The sequence below is a fragment of the Oncorhynchus masou genome, unplaced genomic scaffold (assembly GCF_036934945.1).
Source record: "Oncorhynchus masou masou isolate Uvic2021 unplaced genomic scaffold, UVic_Omas_1.1 unplaced_scaffold_986, whole genome shotgun sequence".
Classification (NCBI taxonomy): domain Eukaryota; kingdom Metazoa; phylum Chordata; class Actinopteri; order Salmoniformes; family Salmonidae; genus Oncorhynchus; species Oncorhynchus masou.
The window spans coordinates 208,980-233,057 of record NW_027016378.1 but is presented as its reverse complement, the minus strand read 5'-3'; the positions used below and the strand labels follow the sequence as shown (position 1 = coordinate 233,057).

The following is a 24,078-nucleotide window of genomic DNA, read 5'->3' as shown; positions in this document are numbered from 1 at the left end:
CAGAGCAGCAGTAGGCCACATATGGATCTGTGCCATTTACTTTGAACTGGACTGTGTTTACAACTGTGGTCGTGAGTAGATGCTCTTGTTTTGAGATCAAAGTGAGAGCTTCATGTAGCCACTTAAGCACATTTTGTTCATATCCTTTGTTAGTGAGTCATTAGCCCAGTTATAGATCATTAGTATTGAGCAATAGGGGAGTGATTCCTACAAGAGCACAAAACGTGTACATTTCTAGACATCTTTAAAATGCCAGTCAGGTAAAGAGTTTGTTTCTGTCTTAAAGGGGCAGTGTTGTATTTTGAGGCAGGCGTGAATAAGCTCAGTAGCCAATGGGCAGAGGGCAGCATTATGTGTCTGATTCTCTGTAATAATGGTGTGGGAATAATAACACATTTTATTTTGTTAAGTGGTTTCTTGAATCAAACAACACAACAACATGTTCAGTCACCTCCTTGTCTGAAGGACAAATGGATAAACAGGTTAATGTCAAGCTCTGCATGATTTTTTCAAACATCTCATTGAATGTAGGCCTATATTGAGCACCACACATTGGCTGCTACTGTAGTCTGAATGATAGAACAGCTATTTCCATGTTAAAATGTTATGGGATGCATTTTCTCCATTGTTGTTGATGGTGGGCCACTCTACATTGTGATCAAATAGCTTGGCCACTATTACAACTGAAACTTAAAGTGGGTACAGCCTCAGTGTTCACAGTTAACACGCGCTGGAAATTGCACAGAATTTTCACAATGTTCAAGTTTGCACTCAAGCAGACCTGAAATTTGTTCAGTGTCAAAACAAATTAGAGGGAACATTGGCTGTGACCTCTTCTGACCTCTGTTGACCTCTGAAGCTACTCAACATTCTAAAAAACATAGTTAGTTTATAAAGCTCACCCTCTCCGCAGCAATAAAAGTCCTTCCTAAGGGTTTATAAAGCTCACCCTCTCCACATCAATAAAATTCCTTCCTAAGGGTTTATAAAGCTCACCCTCTCCACAGCAATAAAAGTCCTTCCTAAGGGTTTATAAAGCTCACCATCTCCACATCAATAAAATTCATTCCTAAGGGTTTATAAAGCTCACCATCTCCACAGCAATAAGTCATTCCTAAGGGTTTATAAAGCTCACCATCTCCACATCAATAAAATTACTTCCTAAGGGTTTATAAAGCTCACCCTCTCCACAGCAATAAAAGTCCTTCCTAAGGGTTTATAAAGCTCACCATCTCCACATCAATAAAATTCCTTCCTAAGGGTTTATAAAGCTCACCATCTCCACAGCAATAAGTCATTCCTAAGGGTTTATAAAGCTCACCATCTACACATCAATAAAATTCCTTCCTAAGGGTTTATAAAGCTCACCATCTCCACAGCAATAAGTCATTCCTAAGGGTTTATAAAGCTCACCCTCTCCGCAGCAATAAGTCATTCCTAAGGGTTTATAAAGCTCACCATCTCCACAGCAATAAACGTCCTTCCTAAGGGTTTATAAAGCTCACCCTCTCCACAGCAATAAAAGTCCTTCCTAAGGGTTTATAAAGCTCACCCTCTCTGCAGCAATAAGTCATTCCTAAGGGTTTATAAAGCTCACCATCTCCACAGCAATAAACGTCCTTCCTAAGGGTTTATAAAGCTCACCATCTCCACAGCAATAAAAGTCCTTCCTATGGGTTTATAAAGCTCACCCTCTCCACAGCAATAAAAGTCCTTCCTAAGGGTTTATAAAGCTCACCCTCTCCACAGCAATAAACGTCATTCCTAAGGGTTTATAAAGCTCACCATCTCCACATCAATAAAATTACTTCCTAAGGGTTTATAAAGCTCACCATCTCCACATCAATAAAATTACTTCTTAAGGGTTTATAAAGCTCACCCTCTCCACAGCAATAAAAGTCCTTCCTAAGGGTTTATAAAGCTCACCCTCTCCACAGCAATAAACGTCCTTCCTAAGGGTTTATAAAGCTCACCCTCTCCACAGCAATAAAAGTAATTCCTAAGGGTTTATAAAGCTCACCCTCTCCACAGCAATAAAAGTCCTTCCTAAGGGTTTATAAAGCTCACCCTCTCCACAGCAATAAACGTCCTTCCTAAGGGTTTATAAAGCTCACCCTCTCCACAGCAATAAACGTCCTTCCTAAGGGTTTATAAAGCTCACCCTCTCCACAGCAATAAAAGTAATTCCTAAGGGTTTATAAAGCTCACCATCTCCACAGCAATAAAAGTCCTTCCTAAGGGTTTATAAAGCTCACCCTCTCCACATCAATAAAAGTCCTTCCTAAGGGTTTATAAAGCTCACCATCTCCACAGCAATAAAAGTCCTTCCTAAGGGTTTATAAAGCTCACCCTCTCCACAGCAATAAACGTCCTTCCTAAGGGTTTATAAAGCTCACCCTCTCCACATCAATAAAAGTCCTTCCTAAGGGTTTATAAAGCTCACCATCTCCACAGCAATAAAATTACTTCCTAAGGGTTTATAAAGCTCACCCTCTCCACAGCAATAAACGTCATTCCTAAGGGTTTATAAAGCTCACCATCTCCACATCAATAAAGTTACTTCCTAAGGGTTTATAAAGCTCACCATCTCCACATCAATAAAATTACTTCTTAAGGGTTTATAAAGCTCACCCTCTCCACAGCAATAAAAGTCCTTCCTAAGGGTTTATAAAGCTCACCCTCTCCACATCAATAAAAGTCCTTCCTAAGGGTTTATAAAGCTCACCCTCTCCACATCAATAAAAGTCATTCCTAAGGGTTTATAAAGCTCACCCTCTCCACAGCAATAAAACGCCAATGGACCAATTTGATTAGAGGGAAAGCCCAGAGCGATCCTCAGTTAACCACCGTGAACAAGTACAAGGGTCCCAAATGCACCCTATTCCCTACAAACTGCACTACATGCTCTAGTGAAAACTAGTGCACTATATAGGGAATAGGGTGTCATTTGGAATGCAACCCAAGTATTTTCACCCATGATTTCCCAGCCAAGATCGAGGCGGGAGTGTCTTTTCACCTCAAATTACACAATCACATTAATGTGGTGGGGTTACATAATAATGTCCAGCACCAGGACACAACCTGAGTCCCAGGCCAGGCTGAGGAAACAACCAAAACCAGAACCAGAGTCCCAGGCCAGGCTGAGGCCAGAACCAGAACCAGAACCAGAGTCCCAGGCCAGGCTGAGGCTGAGGCCAGAACCAGAGCCCCAGCCCAGGCTGAGGCCAGAACCAGAACCAGAACCAGAGTCTCAGGCCAGGTTGAGGCCAGAACCAGAACCAGAACCAGAGTCCCAGGCCAGGCTGAGGCTGAGGCCAGAACCAGAGCCCCAGCCCAGGCTGAGGCCAGAACCAGAACCAGAACCAGAGTCTCAGGCCAGGCTGAGGCCAGAACCAGAGCCAGGCCAGGCCAGAACCAGAGTCCCAGGCCAGGCTGAGGCCAGAACCAGAGTCCCAGGCCAGGCTGAGGCCAGAACCAGAGTCCCAGGCCAGGCTGAGGCCAGAACCAGAGTCCCAGGCCAGGCTGAGGCCAGAACCAGAGTCCCAGGCCAGGCTGAGGCCAGAACCAGAGTCCCCAGGCCAGGCTGAGGCCAGAACCAGAGTCCCAGGCCAGGCTGAGGCCAGAACCAGAGTCCCAGGCCAGGCTGAGGCCAGAACCAGAGTCCCAGGCCAGGCTGAGGCCAGAACCAGAGTCCCAGGCCAGGCTGAGGCCAGAACCAGAGTCCCAGGCCAGGCTGAGGCCAGAACCAGAGTCCCAGGCCAGGCTGAGGCCAGAACCAGAGTCCCAGGCCAGGCTGAGGCCAGAACCAGAGTCCCAGGCCAGGCTGAGGCCAGAACCAGAGTCCCAGGCCAGGCTGAGGCCAGAACCAGAGTCCCAGGCCAGGCTGAGGCCAGAACCAGAGTCCCAGGCCAGGCTGAGGCCAGAACCAGAGTCCCAGGCCAGGCTGAGGCCAGAACCAGAGTCCCAGGCCAGGCTGAGGCCAGAACCAGAGTCCCAGGCCAGGCTGAGGCCAGAACCAGAGTCCCAGGCCAGGCTGAGGCCAGAACCAGAGTCCCAGGCCAGGCTGAGGCCAGAACCAGAGTCCCAGGCCAGGCTGAGGCCAGAACCAGAGTCCCAGGCCAGGCTGAGGCCAGAACCAGAGTCCCAGGCCAGGCTGAGGCCAGAACCAGAGTCCCAGGCCAGGCTGAGGCCAGAACCAGAGTCCCAGGCCAGGCTGAGGCCAGAACCAGAGTCCCAGGCCAGGCTGAGGCCAGAACCAGAGTCCCAGGCCAGGCTGAGGCCAGAACCAGAGTCCCAGGCCAGGCTGAGGCCAGAACCAGAGTCCCAGGCCAGGCTGAGGCCAGAACCAGAGTCCCAGGCCAGGCTGAGGCCAGAACCAGAGTCCCAGGCCAGGCTGAGGCCAGAACCAGAGTCCCAGGCCAGGCTGAGGCCAGAACCAGAGTCCCAGGCCAGGCTGAGGCCAGAACCAGAGTCCCAGGCCAGGCTGAGGCCAGAACCAGAGTCCCAGGCCAGGCTGAGGCCAGAACCAGAGTCCCAGGCCAGGCTGAGGCCAGAACCAGAGTCCCAGGCCAGGCTGAGGCCAGAACCAGAGTCCCAGGCCAGGCTGAGGCCAGAACCAGAGTCCCAGGCCAGGCTGAGGCCAGAACCAGAGTCCCAGGCCAGGCTGAGGCCAGAACCAGAGTCCCAGGCCAGGCTGAGGCCAGAACCAGAGTCCCAGGCCAGGCTGAGGCCAGAACCAGAGTCCCAGGCCAGGCTGAGGCCAGAACCAGAGTCCCAGGCCAGGCTGAGGCCAGAACCAGAGTCCCAGGCCAGGCTGAGGCCAGAACCAGAGTCCCAGGCCAGGCTGAGGCCAGAACCAGAGTCCCAGGCCAGGCTGAGGCCAGAACCAGAGTCCCAGGCCAGGCTGAGGCCAGAACCAGAGTCCCAGGCCAGGCTGAGGCCAGAACCAGAGTCCCAGGCCAGGCTGAGGCCAGAACCAGAGTCCCAGGCCAGGCTGAGGCCAGAACCAGAGTCCCAGGCCAGGCTGAGGCCAGAACCAGAGTCCCAGGCCAGGCTGAGGCCAGAACCAGAGTCCCAGGCCAGGCTGAGGCCAGAACCAGAGTCCCAGGCCAGGCTGAGGCCAGAACCAGAGTCCCAGGCCAGGCTGAGGCCAGAACCAGAGTCCCAGGCCAGGCTGAGGCCAGAACCAGAGTCCCAGGCCAGGCTGAGGCCAGAACCAGAGTCCCAGGCCAGGCTGAGGCCAGAACCAGAGTCCCAGGCCAGGCTGAGGCCAGAACCAGAGTCCCAGGCCAGGCTGAGGCCAGAACCAGAGTCCCAGGCCAGGCTGAGGCCAGAACCAGAGTCCCAGGCCAGGCTGAGGCCAGAACCAGAGTCCCAGGCCAGGCTGAGGCCAGAACCAGAGTCCCAGGCCAGGCTGAGGCCAGAACCAGAGTCCCAGGCCAGGCTGAGGCCAGTCCCAGGCCAGGCCCAGAACCAGTCCCAGGCCAGGCTGAGGCCAGAACCAGAGTCCCAGGCCAGGCTGAGGCCAGAACCAGAGTCCCAGGCCAGGCTGAGGCCAGAACCAGAGTCCCAGGCCAGGCTGAGGCCAGAACCAGAGTCCCAGGCCAGGCTGAGGCCAGCCACTGGACAGCATGAAGGACAGCAGACCTGGGCTGAAATTAGGGCTGTCCCATAAAAGACGAATGTTAGTCAAAATCGATTGGTCTACATTTTTAAACGTGTATTTTTCCAAAACAAACAATCCAATCAACTACATTCATTGAGCTTGTCTGATGGTTTAAGCACACTGTTTGATTACATAATTAAGACATACGAATTCCGACCACAATTGATTTGATTGTGCCGGGCCTGACTCAGACTGGCTGCGCTTTGTTAAAAAAAAGAGTGACTGTGTGACTAGCACCAATTGTCTCTCTCTCTCCTCCCTGCTGCAGCGACCACCACAGAGCATCAACAGTGTTAATCACGCTGTCCATGTTGCTGAAGCTGAAACATAGTTATAGCCATGTCTGACTGAAAAGTTCTCTTACCGAAATCCCTCATTCCCCTATTTCCCTCAAACCTTGCTCTTTCTATTATGACAATAGGGCATGACTTATAGCATATCATAATCATGTCAATAAATTGGTTATAAACTCAGATAATCATAACAGCAAAACGGATGCAGAGGACGTGACAAACCCAAAACAGGGAATGTTTACTGGTTGTTCAGGAGGGAAAGGGGAAGTCAGATCTGTAAAAGATGTATGACTTAATTGTGTAAACTACTGGAGATCCAGATAAAGGAAGGGTAAAGGAACAAGCGCTGGGTGAGTATTATAAGTGCCAAACAGGTGCTGTTAGATTACAATAAGCTATTTCTGACCAATATAACCATATACAATTTCAGTAGAACATGTCTAAGAGTGATGGACTGTGCCACCCCCACGGCCTAAACAATGGATTAGTCCACCTAGACAGGCGCAAATCAGAAAGGTGTCTTGTACACCATCATAAATATGGGGGTTACTCTACCTCCCAAATATCACTAGTGAACGGTACAACATGGGGTACTGAAACCCCATATCACTAGTGATAGGTACAGCGTGGGGTACTGGAACCCCATATCACTAGTGACAGGTACAGCATGGGGTACTGAAACCCCCATATCACTAGTGACAGGTACAGCATGGGGTACTGAAACCCCCATATCACTAGTGACAGGTACAGCGTGGGGTACTGAAACCCCCATTTCACTAGTGACAGGTACAGCGTGGGGTACTGAAACCCCCATATCACTAGTGACAGGTACAGAGTAGGGTACTGAAACCCCCATATCACTAGTGACAGGTACAGCGTGGGGTACTGAAACCCCCATATCACTAGTGATAGGTACAGCATGGGGTACTGAAGACCCCATATCACTAGTGACAGGTACAGAGTAGGGTACTGAAACCCCCATTTCACTAGTGATAGGTACAGCATGGGGTACTGAAGACCCCATATCACTAGTGACAGGTACAGAGTAGGGTACTGAAACCCCCATTTCACTAGTGATAGGTACAGCATGGGGTACTGAAGACCCCATATCACTAGTGACAGGTACAGAGTAGGGTACTGAAACCCCCATTTCACTAGTGATAGGTACAGCATGGGGTACTGAAGACCCCATATCACTAGTGACAGGTACAGAGTAGGGTACTGAAACCCCCATTTCACTAGTGATAGGTACAGCATGGGGTACTGAAGACCCCATATCACTAGTGACAGGTACAGAGTAGGGTACTGAAACCCCCATTTCACTAGTGATAGGTACAGCATGGGGTACTGAAGACCCCATATCACTAGTGACAGGTACAGCGTGGGGTACTGAAACCCCCATATCACTAGTGATAGGTACAGCATGGGGTACTGAAGACCCCATATCACTAGTGACAGGTACAGAGTAGGGTACTGAAACCCCATTTCACTAGTGATAGGTACAGCATGGGGTACTGAAGACCCCATATCACTAGTGACAGGTACAGCGTGGGGTACTGAAACCCCCATATCACTAGTGATAGGTACAGCATGGGGTACTGAAGACCCCATATCACTAGTGACAGGTACAGCGTGGGGTACTGAAACCCCCATATCACTAGTGATAGGTACAGCATGGGGTACTGAAGACCCCATATCACTAGTGACAGGTACAGAGTAGGGTACTGAAACCCCCATATCACTAGTGATAGGTACAGCATGGGGTACTGAAGACCCCATATCACTAGTGATAGGTACAGCATGGGGTACTGAAGACCCCATATCACTAGTGACAGGTACAGCATGGGGTACTGAAGACCCCATATCACTAGTGACAGGTACAGAGTAGGGTACTGAAACCCCCATATCACTAGTGATAGGTACAGCATGGGGTACTGAAGACCCCATATCACTAGTGATAGGTACAGCATGGGGTACTGAAACCCCCATATCACTAGTGATAGGTACAGCATGGGGTACTGAAGACCCCATATCACTAGTGACAGGTACAGAGTAGGGTACTGAAACCCCCATATCACTAGTGATAGGTACAGCATGGGGTACTGAAGACCCCATATCACTAGTGATAGGTACAGCATGGGGTACTGAAACCCCCATATCACTAGTGATAGGTACAGCATGGGGTACTGAAACCCCCATATCACTAGTGATAGGTACAGCATGGGGTACTGAAGACCCCATATCACTAGTGATAGGTACAGCATGGGGTACTGAAGACCCCATATCACTAGTGATAGGTACAGCATGGGGTACTGAAACCCCCATATCACTAGTGATAGGTACAGCATGGGGTACTGAAACCCCCATATCACTAGTGATAGGTACAGCATGGGGTACTGAAGACCCCATATCACTAGTGACAGGTACAGAGTAGGGTACTGAAACCCCCATATCACTAGTGATAGGTACAGCATGGGGTACTGAAGACCCCATATCACTAGTGACAGGTACAGCATGGGGTACTGAAACCCCCATATCACTAGTGACAGGTCTGGGAAAATAGAAAAAGAGAGATCTTGCATGCAGCGACCAGAGTGAGCTGTAGGAGGCTGGTAGTCAGGGCTACCTCATTTATATGCTGAGCACACACAGCCAAGTGCAGGGACACTCAATGCTCTTTAAACACACACACACACACACACACACACACACACACACACACACACACACACACACACACACACACACACACACACACACACACACACACACACACACACACACACACAACACACACACACACACACACACACACACACAAACCGCAGCGACAACCTCAACCCTGTTTACTCTACCTCCCATTCATTTATTCTGCTCTAATTCAACTCTTCACTGAGGCTGTCTGCACACACTCCCCTTCCTTAAATGTTGAAGACACATTTCAGTTGAACGCACTCACTGACTAGGTGTCCCAATTTCCCTTCCTCAACCCTCTCCCCCTCTACTCTCTGTCCTCCTCTCCAACTCTCTCTCCTCTCACCCCACTCCCTCACATGTCTCTTCCTCCCCTCTCAAACCCTCCCCCAACACAGCAGCACCTGAGTGCTCCTGCCCATCATGCTGGCTCTAGTAGCCAGAGTCCATGCTGGCTCTGCCCTGTCCAGTTGCCCTGAGCTCTGGGTAAACACTGCAGACAGGCAGACTACTGAACTTTCAACAACAAGCCGTAGAGCCAGAGTCAGGGAGTGAGGTCTCCAGTGAACTGAAGTAGGTTTGAGCTGGGCCAAGCTGGGCTGACACACAAGCATACACACGCAAACGCATACAAACACACACACACACCTGCAGGGGTGTGCATGCTAGGTTGGCTTTGAGCTGCCTTTCTCCACTGCGGATCAGGCTGAGAGAGGTAGGTAATAGCGCGATAGTGAAACACACACACACACACACTGCCCTTCATCCCAACTTCCTCAGCATTCCTCTAAAATAATAACATGCCACCCTCCCCTCGGGTTGCCATGGAAACTGCTCCAAGAGGCAAAAAAAGGGGGTGCTGCTGGAGGTCTGACTACAGAAAGGGAGAAGAAGACTGCCCAAATATCATCTCACAGAGACCTACACACACACAGCCAGGCTATAGACCTACACACACACAGCCAGGCTATAAAGGCTGCCAACAGCACACTGCCTACTGCATATTGATCTAACTGCTGCTGTTGACAGATGAACATTCATATCCTTCACATGGAGCTGAAGGACCAGCAGCAGAGTTTAAACACACAATGATTCAACATATAGAGGGACCTGATGATGATGAAGAAGAATATAATGTTTCAAATTCAATACTAGCAATACACATTCTGACAAAGACATTAGATGAAACACACATGAAACAACGCACACATTAAATGTCCGTTTGAGATCGACACGTACCTGAGTCAAAATGGGAACTGAAGGCAAAACTGGGATTAAAGAACGCTGAAGACATAACCGTCACGGAGAGAGCCACGGACATCCTCCCCCCTCTTCAGTCTTGAGACGACAGCAGACAGGGTTTATCAAAATACAACTTGGAAATAGATCAGATGTTGACTAAAGCACATTTAGCCGAAGGATTGTATGCCAGTCAAATTAAACGCTGCATTTTAGGCTATTTCTCATTGACACCCTTGAGACGCAGTGGCGCATCCTTCACATCGGATCAATAGACATATGTTGACAAACATTCCCGTCGGTATTTGTTTTTGAATTTGATACCGCAGGCATTCACTTGACTGACGGATGATTAAAAACGATAGATAGGCATCTCCCGTCCCACGCGTTTCTTCTCCGTCATCCAACCAGTTTGATGATGATGAGCCAGAATACAGAACCCCGCTGCTTTATCGCGCTGCTTTTTCGACGTGATTCCGTTATTTAGGCTACATCGTTTTCGGTTTTGTCTCTGACTGTACAAATACCTTGGCATTCGTCCAGTGGCAATCTTACTCTCCAAGTCAAGTTATGTTCTTCCTCTGTCTTTAGAGTAGATCAATGCCACATGATTGATTAGGCTGCACAGTGTTATCCAGAATCCTCGCTATATTCCCTATGAGATATTCAATACTCATTGCATTATCGGAGCGTCACTTTAGCCACCGACAGGGGAAACGCCATCTTGCTTATTAAATTGTCCTGTCCTAGTTTATCCTAACTGGAATCTCGCTGACTCGTTTAGGAATATGGCATATGCACCGTGGTGAAGGGAAAGATGAGGAGGCGAGAAAAGGAGGGGGTAGGGAGGTCTGTGTCTCAGAATAATAATACAACACGTGAACAGGTGGTGAATTGGAATAAGAACGTTGTTGCAACCAGTGCAGGACAGGTGTATGTCTGTGCGTTATTTAGCTTGCCTGGTACTATGGGATCAATCAATGCAATAGTCCCAAAAGTGCAAACACGACCATGCTCAGTGCAAATCAAGGGCACCTCCATATGCCTTTGACATAAAACTATGGTCTGGTCTCATCTCTGGTGGACACTAGGTAACATAAAGTAGATTCGATGAGTGTATTACACACAGTCATAGGCTTGCAAATGTAATCACAGGTTACAGTGAAATTCTTATCCCCCGAGACTGTATGGTACATATAATAATAGACTATATGGTACATAGACTGTATGGTACGTAGATGCTATGGTACATGGACTGTATGGTACATAGACTGTATGCCACATCTACTGTATGGTACATATACTAATATACTGTATGGTACATATAATGTATGGTACATAGACTACATGGTACATATAATAATATATGGTATGGTACATAGACTGTACGGTACGTAGATTGTATGGTACATGAACTGAATGGTAACATAGACTGTATGGTACATATAACAGACTGTATGGTACATAGAATGTATGGTACATGGACTATATGGTACATAGACTGTATGGTATGTAGATGGTATGGTACATGTACTGTATGGTATGAAGATGGTATGGTACATGGACTGTATGGTATATAGACTGTATGGTGCATGAAATGTATGGTACATAGACGGTATGGTACATATACTGTATGGTACATATACTGTGTGGTACGTAGATGGTATGGTACATGGACTGTATGGTAACATAGACTGTATGGGACATATATAATAGACTGTATGGTACATAGACTGTATGGTACATAGACTGTATGATACATAGACTGTATGATATGTAGATTGTATGGTACATGGACTGTATGGTACATGGACTGTATGGTACGTAGATTGTATGGTACATATACTGCACGGTACATACAATAATATAATACATGGTACATATTATAATAGAATGTATGGTACATATAATGTATGGTGCATATACTGTATGGTACACAGATGGTATGGTACATGTACTGTATGGTACATATAATGTATGGCACATGAACTACATGGTACATATAATGCATGGTACATGAAATGTATGGTACATATGCTGTATGGCACATGGACTGTATGGTACATGGCCTGTATGGTACATATACTATATGGTACATTAACTGTATGGTAACATAGACTGTATGGTAACATAGACTGTATGGTAACATAGACTGTATGGTAACATAGACTGTATGGTTCCTTCCTCTGAGCCTGGTTCCTCTCTAGGTTCCTCCCTCTGAGCCTGGTTCCTCTCTAGGTTCCTCCTTCTGAGCCTGCTTCCTCTCTAGGTTCCTCCCTCTGACCTTGCTTCCTCTCTAGGTTCCTCCCTCTGAGCCTGCTTCCTCTCTAGGTTCCTCCCTCTAAGCCTGCTTCCTCTCTCGGTTCCTCCCTCTGAGCCTGCTTCCTCTCAAGGTTCCTCCCTCTGAGCCTGGTTCCTCTCTTGGTTCCTCCCTCTGAGCCTGGTTCCTTCCTCTGACCTTGCTTCCTCTCTAGGTTCCTTCCTCTGAGCCTGGTTCCTCTCTTGGTTCCTCCCCCTGAGCCTGGTTCCTTCCTCTGACCTTGCTTCCTCTCTAGGTTCCTCCCTCTGAGCCTGCTTCCTCTCTCAGTTCCTCCCTCTGAGCCTGGTTCCTTCCTCTGAGCCTGCTTCCTCTCTCAGTTCCTTCCTCTGAGCCTGCTTCCTCTCTAGGTTCCTCCCTCTGAGCCTGGTACCTCCTCCTCCCTGAGCCTGGTTCCTTCCTCTGACCTTGCTTCCTGTCTAGGTTCCTTCCTCTGAGCCTGCTTCCTCTCTCAGTTCCTTCCTCTGAGCCTGCTTCCTCTCTAGGTTCCTCCCTCTGAGCCTGGTACCTCTCTAGGTTCCTCCCCCTGAGCCTGGTTCCTTCCTCTGACCTTGCTTCCTGTCTAGGTTCCTCCCTCTGAGCCTAGTTCCTCTCTCAGTTCCTCCCTCTGAGCCTGCTTCCTCTCTAGGTTCCTTCCTCTGAGCCTGCTTCCTCTCTAGGTTCCTTCCTCTGAGCCTGCTTCCTCTCTAGGTTCCTCCCTCTGAGCCTGCTTCCTCTATAGGTTCCTCCCTCTGAGCCTGCTTCCTATCTAGGTTCCTCCCTCTGAGTCTGCTTCCTCTCTAGGTTCCTCCCTCTGAGCCTGCTTCCTCTATAGGTTCCTCCCTCTGAGCCTGCTTCCTATCTAGGTTCCTCCCTCTGAGTCTGCTTCCTCTCTAGGTTCCTCCCTCTGAGCCTGGTACCTCTCTAGGTTCCTTCCTCTGACCTTGCTTCCTGTCTAGGTTCCTTCCTCTGAGCCTGGTTCCTCTCTAGGTTCCTTCCTCTGAGCCTGCTTCCTCTCTAGGTTCCTCCCTCTGAGCCTGCTTCCTATCTAGGTTCCTTCCTCTGAGCCTGCTTCCTCTCTAGGTTCCTCCCTCTGAGCCTGCTTCCTCTATAGGTTCCTCCCTCTGAGCCTGCTTCCTATCTAGGTTCCTCCCTCTGAGTCTGCTTCCTCTCTAGGTTCCTCCCTCTGAGCCTGGTACCTCTCTAGGTTCCTTCCTCTGACCTTGCTTCCTGTCTAGGTTCCTTCCTCTGAGCCTGGTTCCTCTCTAGGTTCCTCCCTCTGAACCTGGTTCCTCTCTAGGTACCTCCCTCTGAGCCTAGTTCCTCTCTATGTTCCTCCCTCTGAGCCTGCTTCCTCTCTCGGTTCCTCTCAAGGTTCCTCCCTCTGAGCCAGCTTCCTATCTAGGTTCCTCCCTCTGAGCCTGCTTCCTCTCTAGGTTCCTCCCTCTGAGCCTAGTTCCTCTCTAGGTTCCTCCCTCTGAGCCTATTTCCTCTATAGGTTCCTCCCTCTGAGCCTGCTTCCTATCTAGGTTCCTCCCTCTGAGTCTGCTTCCTCTCTAGGTTCCTCCCTCTGAGCCTGGTACCTCTCTAGGTTCCTTCCTCTGAGCCTGCTTCCTCTCTAGGTTCCTCCCTCTGAGCCTGCTTCCTATCTAGGTTCCTCCCTCTGAGCCTGCTTCCTCTCTCGGTTCCTCTCTAGGTACCTTCCTCTGAGTCTGCTTCCTCTCTAGGTTCCTCCCTCTGAGCCTGGTACCTCTCTAGGTTCCTTCCTCTGAGTCTGCTTCCTCTCTAGGCTCCTCTCTAGGTTCTTTCCCAAATTCCTTCCTTCTGGGGAGTTTTCCTGCCCAATGTGCTTCTGCCTGTTCTATGTGGTTTTATTCTGGGTATGTGTAAAGCACTTTGTGGCAGCAGCTGATGTAAAAAGGGCTTCATAAAATATGTTTGATTGATTGATCGAATGTTCAGGACATTAAATTAGATGACGTTTGTATTCTGTGTAGTCTCCTCAGCCAGTAATACATAATTGGGGGGGGGGGTATATTTGTTCTGTTACACACAGTGTGTAATGAAATGTGTTTTTTGCAAATCCCAACTCCCCCTGAGACACCCGCAGGGAGCGGAATCACGGCCAGGGTCACCACTACGCTGAGCCCATTGAGCAATTTGTTTGAAGTGCTTTGTTCAAGGGCACAGCGACAGACTCCCCCCACCTTGTCGGCTCTGGCATTCAAACCAGCGATATGATGTAGATACAGAAAGTAAACAGTTTAGTGGGTCAATTCTCACAACAACTAAGAGCGTTGAAGCGCGAAGCTCAACCGCTCCGCTGTTTTGATGGCCTGGCCACCACGCTGTACACAGTGTGAAGTGTATCCGTGCACATGCGCAGATACTTTGTGTTATTGTGTGAGAGTGAAGTGTTGCATCTCGCCCATCTCAATATCTCCGGTGCTGCTCGTGGCAACATCATTTTGCTGAGTCTAATTAATATGGGGAAACTATTCCTTTTTAAATAGTTTTATCAAAGAAACATTGAACATCTAATAGTCAAATCATAGAGTAAAAGCAGGTGAGCTGGTTCTTGGCCATTTTCTGGTGTTATTTGGTGGAAAACTGAGCAGGTGGAGCATTATGTCAATCTTGTTACTCATAGATAGATAGGATGGAAATGTTGTAACAATAAAACATTTTTTTGTGAAACATTCAATTACCACTCCTTTTTGCACACAACAAGCTTCCACTCTCCCCGCTGTCACAAGGGGATTCATGGCTTATTTAAGAAGAAATCATCAACTCTGTTACTTTATTTGACACTTACTAGGCATTTGTTATATTACTTTCTTTATTTAACCTCTTGAGATGGGAAAACACGTTGTTTATGAAGGCGAATATGTGCTATTTATGACAAAATCAAAGATATTTTTGACCAAGTTACACTTTTTAATATGCATCATTAATAGGCATGGTTTGTTGGAATGACCCAGATCCTAAACTGAGGAAGCATCCAGGTATTTTGGACAACAACACCGGCCTCTATTTACCTTAGGATGCAGGAATCACTTCAAATCATTGTCCACTTTAATACATAATACTAGTCACTTTAAATAATTCCACTTTAATAATATCTACATGTCCTACTTTACTCATCTCATATGTATATACCGTATTCTATACCATCTACTGCATCTTGCCTATGCCGCACAGCCAACGCTCATCCATATATTTATATGTACACATTCTTATTCCATCCCTTTACATTTGTGTATATAAGGTAGTTGTTGGTGAATTGTTAGATTACTTGTTAGATATTGCTGCACTGTCGGAACTATAAGCACAAGCATTTCGCTACACTCACATAAACATCTGCTAACCATGGGATTTGATTTGAATACCAATGTTGAGGGTTTGAAGATGTCATTCGATTTGTTAAAGTGTTCTCTGTTAATAACAGATGTTGGATCGCCCAGGTGGGACGCCGGGTGGCGCCCCTAGAGAGGGGAGGGGAGGGGGGTGGTACTGTCACACCTGCTCCCGCTCCCCTCCCTGTTGCTAGAAGGTGCCAGGCTCTCCAGCATTTGGCACTCCTGCCACCATCATTACGCACAACTGCCTTTCCACCGTCACGTGCATCAGCGATTATTGGACTCATCTGGACTCAATCACCTCTGTCATTACCTCCCCTATATATATATATATATATATATATATATATATATATATGTGTGTCTGGTTCCCTGCTCTATTCCCTGCTACAGCATTAATTGTCATATGTCCTTGTTTACCCGTGTGCTGACGCTGGTCCTGTTTTGTGACCTGTCTGTTCCTTATTAAATGCCAACTCCCCGTACCTGCTTCTCATCTCCAGCGTCGGTCCTTACAGTGAGCTGAACTCTCGTTTTAAAGGTAGACTCAGCGATATGATGTAGATACAGAAAGTAAACAGCTTAGTGGGTCAATTCTCACAACAACTAAGAGCGTTGAAGCGCGAAGCTCAACCACTCCGCTCTTTTGATGGCCTGGCCACCACGCTGTACACAGTGTGAAGTGTATCCGTGCACATGCGCAGATACTGTGTGTGAGAGTGAAATGTTGCATCTCGCCCATCTCAATATCTCCGGTGCTGCTCGTGGCAACATCATTTTGCTGAGTCTAATTAAGATGGGGAAACTATTCCTTTTTAAATCGTTTTTTCAAAAGAAGCATTAAACATCTAATAGTCAAATCATATTGCAAAAGCAGGTGAGCTGGTTCTACTCTTCTTGGAAATTTTGTGGTGGAAAGCTGAGCAGATTGATTATAATGTAGATAGATAAGATATAAATGTTTTTACAATAAATACAACATTTTGAAGTTTGCATTAAATTCCTACTCCTTTTTGCACACAACCAGCTTCCACTCTCCCAGCTGTCACAAGGGGATTCATGGCTTATTTAAGAAGAAATCATCAACTCTGTTACTTTATTTGACACTTACTAGGCATTTGTTGTATTACTTTCTTTATTTATCCTCTTGAGATGGGAAAACACATTGTTTATGAAGGCGAATATGTGCTATTTATGACAAAATCGAAGAAATGCTTTACCAAGTTACACTTTTCAATAGGCACCGAATTGGTGGAACGACCCAGAATGCCAGGCGGAGAGAGAGAGAAGCATTCAAGTATTTCAGACTAGAACGCTGACCTCTATTTTACATTAGGATGCAGGAATGACAGGCCAATGTTGAGAGAGTTTGAAGCTGCCATTATTACATGGTTTAAACTGTTCTCTGTTATTAACATTACATGTTGGACTCAGTATCATTTCAGCATTAATATCTACTGTATAGGTCTGACCTTCACTTAGTCTTTCAGCATTAAACTATGACCTTGTAAGATTCAACTCAATATTAGGAAGGTGTTCTTAATGTTTTTTACACTCAGTGAAGCGTGGCATCATGCAACGGTGTTTCACATTCTGCATCAGTGATCAGAATAGAGGCTGCAGTTCTGTCAACGTCCACCAGAGGAGGACAAAGTATCACCAATAATGACTCAGGATATACCTACATTAAAGCAGGCACAGTTTGGCGCCAGTCAGACCACTGGTTTCAGTCCCACCTAGTCTCGCGGGGCCTTCCTTCCGTACTAACCCAGAAAAAACTGATGGTTTCATGTCTACTATCTCTAGTTAACAGAGTCATTCACCAGGGACGTGTTCTAGATCTGACACTGAGTTACAGGCAGTGATGCGTTGCTCCCTTTCTCCCCCAGGACACACCTGCTTCCCCCCCTCCTCTCCTTATTTATAGCCTCATGTAAATGAAGGGGTTATTTTATCTCCTCTCAGAACTGTGTGGGGGGAGGGGGTGGGGTGGGGTGGGGGGTAAGATGCCTCATCATTATTTTGTCCCCGTGTAGATCTAGTGTAGGATATTAAACTCCAGTTATGATTTGATGGAGGTAGAATATGAGTCAGTGAAGAAGACAGGATCTCATGTCGAGCAATGAGAGAAGCTGGTGATTGGTTAACTGTAGAGGCCCCTCCCTCTAGTCCTCTTTGGCTTGGTGATAGGTTAACTGTAGATGTCACTCCCTCTGGTCCTCTCTGGCTTGTTGATAGGTTAGCTGTAGAGGTCACTCCCTCTGGTCCTCTCTGGCTTGTTTATAGGTTAACTGTAAAGGCCACTCCCTCTGGTCCTCTCTGGCTTGGTGATAGGTCAACTATAGAGGCCCCTCCCCTTGATCCTCCCTGTCTGTCTCCTTATAGGTGGGTCCTGCAGCCTCTCCTCTCCTCACACTCCAACCCTGCTCATCTCTCAGCTGGACAGTAAGGGCCGTTCACACCACACACTGACAACATGCTGGGGACACTCTGCACTCTCATCACTGCTCTAACATGTAAGGGATTTACTGTTTGTTCAATCTGAATCCACAAACAATGCCAATGAAGTTTTACATTCATGTATGATAAATTGTCTTAATAAATGGTGTATTTCATTCCCACAGATGTCAGTTGCCAGAAAGCAGTGACACAGACACCTTCAGTATTGACTGTCAGTACAAAGGGGACTGCCACTTTTCACTGTGACATCACCAAAGATGAAAGCAATTATGTAATCTGGTATAAACAGGTTCCAGGAGGAGCTCCTCAGTATGTGTTAAGGTTTCACCATACTTACTCCTCTCCTAATGAATATGGATCTGGTTTCTCCTCTGATCGTTTCACATCTAAAGCCACGTCTGATAAGGATTATCAGTTTATAATCAGTAATGTGGAGGAGACAGACTCAGCAGTGTATTACTGTCATACATGGGACAACTCTGTTAAAGTGCACATATCACAGTGATATACACCATGACAAAAACCTCCCCACCAAATACACTCACTTCTGCTTTCAGATGTTCTGAATATAGACACTAACTGAATGTCAAGTCATCCTGAACCAGTGTGTCTGCAGGAGGAGAACATTCCATGCTTGTGTTTAACACAAAACCCTTCACACATTTAGTAGGATGTTGTCATTAACAATTATACCTAGTTGTCACAAAACATGAATGATAAAGTGATATTCCAGATGCAGCCTCCATTTTGTGGAAGCAGGTAAATAAGTCACTTGCATTTCAGCCTACATGTGTTGTGTTGACACTTACTATAATCCATAGGCTAACTTTATGACAGACTTCTCAGATGAAATCTATGGTCATTCTCAGTGTTGCTTGCTCTTGTAATTGATGCTTATAGCCTATTTTCATGTTCCTTTTATAAATGAAAGTGCACAATACTGCCTTATCTAGACACCGAATGATAAAAGAGTCAGGCTTAACATAGCAGTGAGACCCAACGTTTTGTTGGATGAAAGCTGAATTGCGAATGTCATGATTTATTATTGTAAAGTGTATTTGTGGATCAACAGAACTGCCGTGTTAATGTGGGGAGTCGGTAAGTATCCTGTCAAATCTCATGTTGGAGAAGCAAGGCAGGTTTATGGAGTCCAGGTGAGTAGGAGATAACAGTTATTTAGACATGTCAGCATCACATTTCTTTAGTGTTATTAGTCTTTAGTGTTATTTTTTTTTCTGGGTGAATAAGGTTTGTAAAATATCATTGTGGTTGGGGGTAAGGCCTAAAGTATGGTAAGTATAAGTGGCCTCATCTCATTGGAAACAAGAGCAAGGTAAGTTTATGATGAACTGTTGATAGTACAGACGGACACTATGGCCTGTAACCTGGGGACTGTTGATAGTAGAGACGGCCACTAAGGACTGTAACCTGGGGACTGTTGATAGTAGAGACGGCCACTCTGGACTGTAACCTGGGGACTGTTGATAGTAGAGACGGCCACTAAGGACTGTAACCTGGGGACTGTTGATAGTAGAGACGGCCACTAAGGACTGTAACCTGGGGACTGTTGATAGTAGAGACGGCCACTCTGGACTGTAACCTGGGGACTGTAGATAATAGAGACGGCCACTAAGGACTGTAACCTGGGGACTGTTGATAATAGAGAAGGCCACTAAGGACTGTAACCTGGGGACTGTTGATAGTAGAGACGGCCACTAAGGACTGTAACCTGGGGACTGTTGATAGTAGAGACGGCCACTAAGGACTGTAACCTGGGGACTGTTGATAATAGAGAAGGCCACTAAGGACTGTAACCTGGGGACTGTTCATAATAGAGACGGCCACTAAGGACTGTAACCTGGGGACTGTTGATCATAGAGACGGCCACTAAGGACTGTAACCTGGGGACTGTTGATAATAGAGAAGGCCACTAGGGACTGTAACCTGGTTAATGTTGATAATAGAGACGGCCACTCTGGACTGTAACCTGGGGACTGTTGATAATAGAGAAGGCCACTAAGGACTGTAACCACTAAGGACATGTTCTAGGAGGAGTCCCTCAGTACGTGTTAAGGTGGTACCACACTGTTCGGAGTTCTGTAGAATATGGTTCTGGTTTCTCCTCTCCTAAATTCACATCTAATCATCAGTCTAAATCAGATTATTGTTTGATTATTAACAATGTGGAGGAGGCAAACTCAACGGTGTATTATTGTAAGACCTGGGACAGCTCTGTTAAGGAATACGTATCACAGTGATATACACCATGACAAAAATCTTCTCCCCAAATACACTCACTTCTAATTCATGCGTGGCAGTGGGGTGAACTGTAAGAAACAGTAGTTGAAGTTGATCAGAGATTATTATAACAATATACACATGTCACAATGGGAGATCTGAATATAGAACTACCATCCATCCCTACATGTCAACAAGATCATATCATCATCATCATCATCAGGTCAATACTGCATCATATGGATAGTGCTTTAACTGATGGATTCAAAAGGACCAGACACAAACAGCAGAATATGATGCTATTCTATATACTGTTAGTTCATAGAGAGGAACTCTAGAAAAGCCTGAGATATTTGTAGAGAGAGGGAAGCTCTGTCTGAATGGGATGGTTCAGTTCCTGTCCTCTCAGTAGAGAGAGTGAAGCTCTGTCTGAATGGGATGTTTCAGTTCCTGTCCTCTCAGTAGAGAGAGTGAAGCTCTGTCTGAATGGGATGGTTCAGTTCCTGTCCTCTCAGTAGAGAGTGAAGCTCTGTCTGAATGGGATGGTTCAGTTCCTGTCCTCTTAGTAGAGAGGGTGAAGCTCTGTCTGAATGGGATGGTTCAGTTCCTGTCCTCTCAGTAGAGAGAGTGACGCTCTGTCTGAATGGGATGGTTCAGTTCCTGTCCTCTCAGTAGAGAGAGGGAAGCTCTGTCTGAATGGGATGGTTCAGTTCCTGTCCTCTCAGTAGAGAGAGTGAAGCTCTGTCTGGATGGGATGTTTCAGTTCCTGTCCTCTCAGTAGAGAGAGTGAAGCTCTGTCTGAATGGGATGGTTCAGTTCCTGTCCTCTCAGTAGAGAGAGTGAAGCTCTGTCTGAATGGGATGGTTCAGTTCCTGTCCTCTCAGTAGAGAGAGTGAAGCTCTGTCTGAATTGGATGGTTCAGTTCCTGTCCTCTCAGTAGAGAGAGTGACGCTCTGTCTGAATGGGATGGTTCAGTTCCTGTCCTCTCAGTAGAGAGAGTGAAGCTCTGTCTGGATGGGATGGTTCAGTTCCTGTCCTCTCAGTAGAGAGAGTGAAGCTCTGTCTGAATGGGATGGTTCAGTTCCTGTCCTCTCAGTAGAGAGAGTGAAGCTCTGTCTGGATGGGATGGTTCAGTTCCTGTCCTCTCAGTAGAGAGTGAAGCTCTGTCTGAATGGGATAGTTCAGTTCCTGTCCTCTCAGTAGAGAGAGTGAAGCTCTGTCTGAATGGGATGGTTCAGTTCCTGTCCTCTCAGTAGAGAGTGAAGCTCTGTCTGAATGGGATGGTTCAGTTCCTGTCCTCTCAGTAGAGAGTGAAGCTCTGTCTGAATGGGATGGTTCAGTTCCTGTCCTCTCAGTAGAGAGAGTGAAGCTCTGTCTGAATGGGATGTTTCAGTTCCTGTCCTCTCAGTAGAGAGAGTGAAGCTCTGTCTGAATGGGATGGTTCAGTTCCTGTCCTCTCAGTAGAGAGAGTGAAGCTCTGTCTGAATGGGATGGTTCAGTTCCTGTCCTCTCAGTAGAGAGAGTGAAGCTCTGTCTGAATGGTATGTTTCAGTTCCTGTCCTCTCAGTAGAGAGAGTGAAGCTCTGTCTGAATGGGATGGTTCAGTTCCTGTCCTCTCAGTAGAGTGAAGCTCTGTCTGAATGGTATGTTTCAGTTCCTGTCCTCTCAGTAGAGAGAGTGAAGCTCTGTCTGAATGGGATGGTTCAGTTCCTGTCCTCTCAGTAGAGAGAGTGACGCTCTGTCTGAATGGGATGTTTTAGTTCCTGTCCTCTCAGTAGAGAGAGTGAGGAGGTTATTGTACGGCCGTGTAAACAAACTGAATCACTGTGGTATTCGGACAAGTATCCAAGCTCATTGTCACTGGTGAGTTCCCTTTATTTTAACCTTATATTTTTGTATTCAATGTTATTTGTAAAATGTAATAGTTAATAGAGTTACATATTTAACATTATATTATTTTTTTCATGTTTATTTAGTGTAAATAACCTACTTTGTGGACTGATTATCAAGAGTCATGGACACCATGTGACATCTTCATAACCTACAGTACATCTGAAGTTGTTGATTTCTCATTTAAACTTAAAAAACATGATGGACTATTTGACCATGTTGCTTACTGCTGCCACTTGACAACAATACTCATTTATAATGTCTCATACAATAATCATCTATTTACTCAGAGGTAGATTTGAATGTGAAGTCCACATAAAGTTGTATCAACTTTTAAGGTATTGGTCCCACCTTATATTAAATAATGATAAAACCATGTATATGGTAGTTACACATAATGTTATATTAAATAATAATAAAACCATGTATATGGTAGCTACACATAATGTTGCGACATGATTCATTACATTGCAGGCTACAACATTACAGTTGGTAACTCTGTTTCCTGGGTGACTAGAAGTAGGATATATGTTTGATTGTATCCCTCATTCAGCACATCTGACTACTTGATTATGTTTAAATGTAGAGATCTGAACTCATTATCCACTTGTACAGAAATCTGCTTCACCTCTGAAAAGTCACACATGGAGAGTTACTTAGGAAGTTTAAAACTAAGACCATGTACAAACAGAGATTTGTGAGTAACATGTAACGATAGAATTACATGGTTTTAGTGCCTTATAATTTATGAGCCCAACATGTTAATTGTTTGTAGCCTTTGAGAAAATGCTGTACTGTTTATTCTACAGTATAATCACACAACCATGTTTCATTCTACTAATTTATCAAATGATTTTGTGTAATATTTATTCTGCTCATTCCATTGGTCCAGACTCTACCCTCCCTCCGCCTGTCTTGACCATCTTCCCTCCGTCCAGCGATGAGTTGAAGTCCAGCAAGGTCACCCTGGTGTGTCTGGCCAGTCAGATGTCCATGGGCTACGTAGATGTCAGCTGGACAGCGGGAGGGAATCCGGTCACCGGCGGCATCGCAACGAGTGGCCCGGTGCCGCAAGCCGACAAGACGTTCCAGCTCAGCAGCTGTCTGACCGTTGACACGTCAGAATGGAACCAGGACAAAGTGTTCTCATGTAAAGTCACCGCGGGATCCAAGTTCGCTGAGAAAGACATCAAGAAGTCTGAATGCAGCACTGAATAGCCTGAGAACCATTGTAATGTCCATTTCATTTTCTACATCACTTTTCAAGTTATTGTTAATGCATTAGAAGTTTAACCTGCATATATACATTATGTTCCTTAAAAGATGAATAGCTAATCACACTGATATAATAGGCTACACGATAAGTAGACTTGTTATATTTGAAATGTGTTGTTTTGTAGATGTATAATAGAGGAATAGTTAGAGCTTTGCTGTATTGTGGATATTCAATAAAGAACATTCTAAAGAACAAGTGTTTGTATTTGATCATGTTGATGAACATCAGTGTTAGCAGCTCTAAATGAGGGGGAGTTTAACTGAACTCAAATAGAGCAGCCTGCTCTCTGACTTTAGTCTAGATCCAGAAATAGTTGATCTCGATATCATATATATTTAAATTAGTACCTCACATTATTGAGAACCTTCATTAGTATGATATGATTGTACTATGATTGTACTATGAGATCATTCTAAAATAATTCTAAAAGTATTTATTTAATAATCATCCATATCTATCTAAAATATAGTTGATTTGTAAAGAAATCATGTGATTGGGGATCACATTATTTCCTTGACAATATTTTCTGGTACTATTTCACTGTATGAGGAATTAAAACAAGAATACAATAACATGATATATTCAATATATTCATATTTTATAGCTACAATATGCAAAAGTGTTATAATCTTACTGCAACGTACAATAGCATTTTGCACATGAATCTG

The 24,078-nt window shown here is 46.0% G+C and overlaps 1 protein-coding gene across 1 annotated transcript; it reads left to right on the top strand.

Moving 5' to 3' along the window:
- Positions 1-16,315: 16,315 nt before the first annotated feature.
- LOC135538576 (immunoglobulin lambda-1 light chain-like) lies at positions 16,316-23,599 on the top strand. Its single transcript, XM_064964464.1, has 5 exons — positions 16,316-16,423; positions 17,932-18,062; positions 18,171-18,499; positions 22,074-22,107; positions 23,027-23,599. Exons 2-5 carry the CDS (start codon positions 18,023-18,025, stop codon positions 23,350-23,352), a joined length of 729 nt encoding a protein of 242 aa, XP_064820536.1. The 5' UTR covers positions 16,316-16,423; positions 17,932-18,022; the 3' UTR covers positions 23,353-23,599.
- The last annotated feature ends 479 nt before the right edge of the window (positions 23,600-24,078 follow it).

Bases quoted from the DNA above. Each gene is read 5' to 3' on its own strand.
- LOC135538576 (XM_064964464.1), top strand. From the start codon at position 18,023: ATGCTGGGGACACTCTGCACTCTCATCACTGCTCTAACAT. The intron at 18,063-18,170 runs GTAAGGGATTTA...TCATTCCCACAG, and splicing joins TCTCATCACTGCTCTAACAT to ATGTCAGTTGCCAGAAAGCA. The intron at 18,500-22,073 runs ATATCACAGTGA...TGAATCACTGTG, and splicing joins ACAACTCTGTTAAAGTGCAC to GTATTCGGACAAGTATCCAA.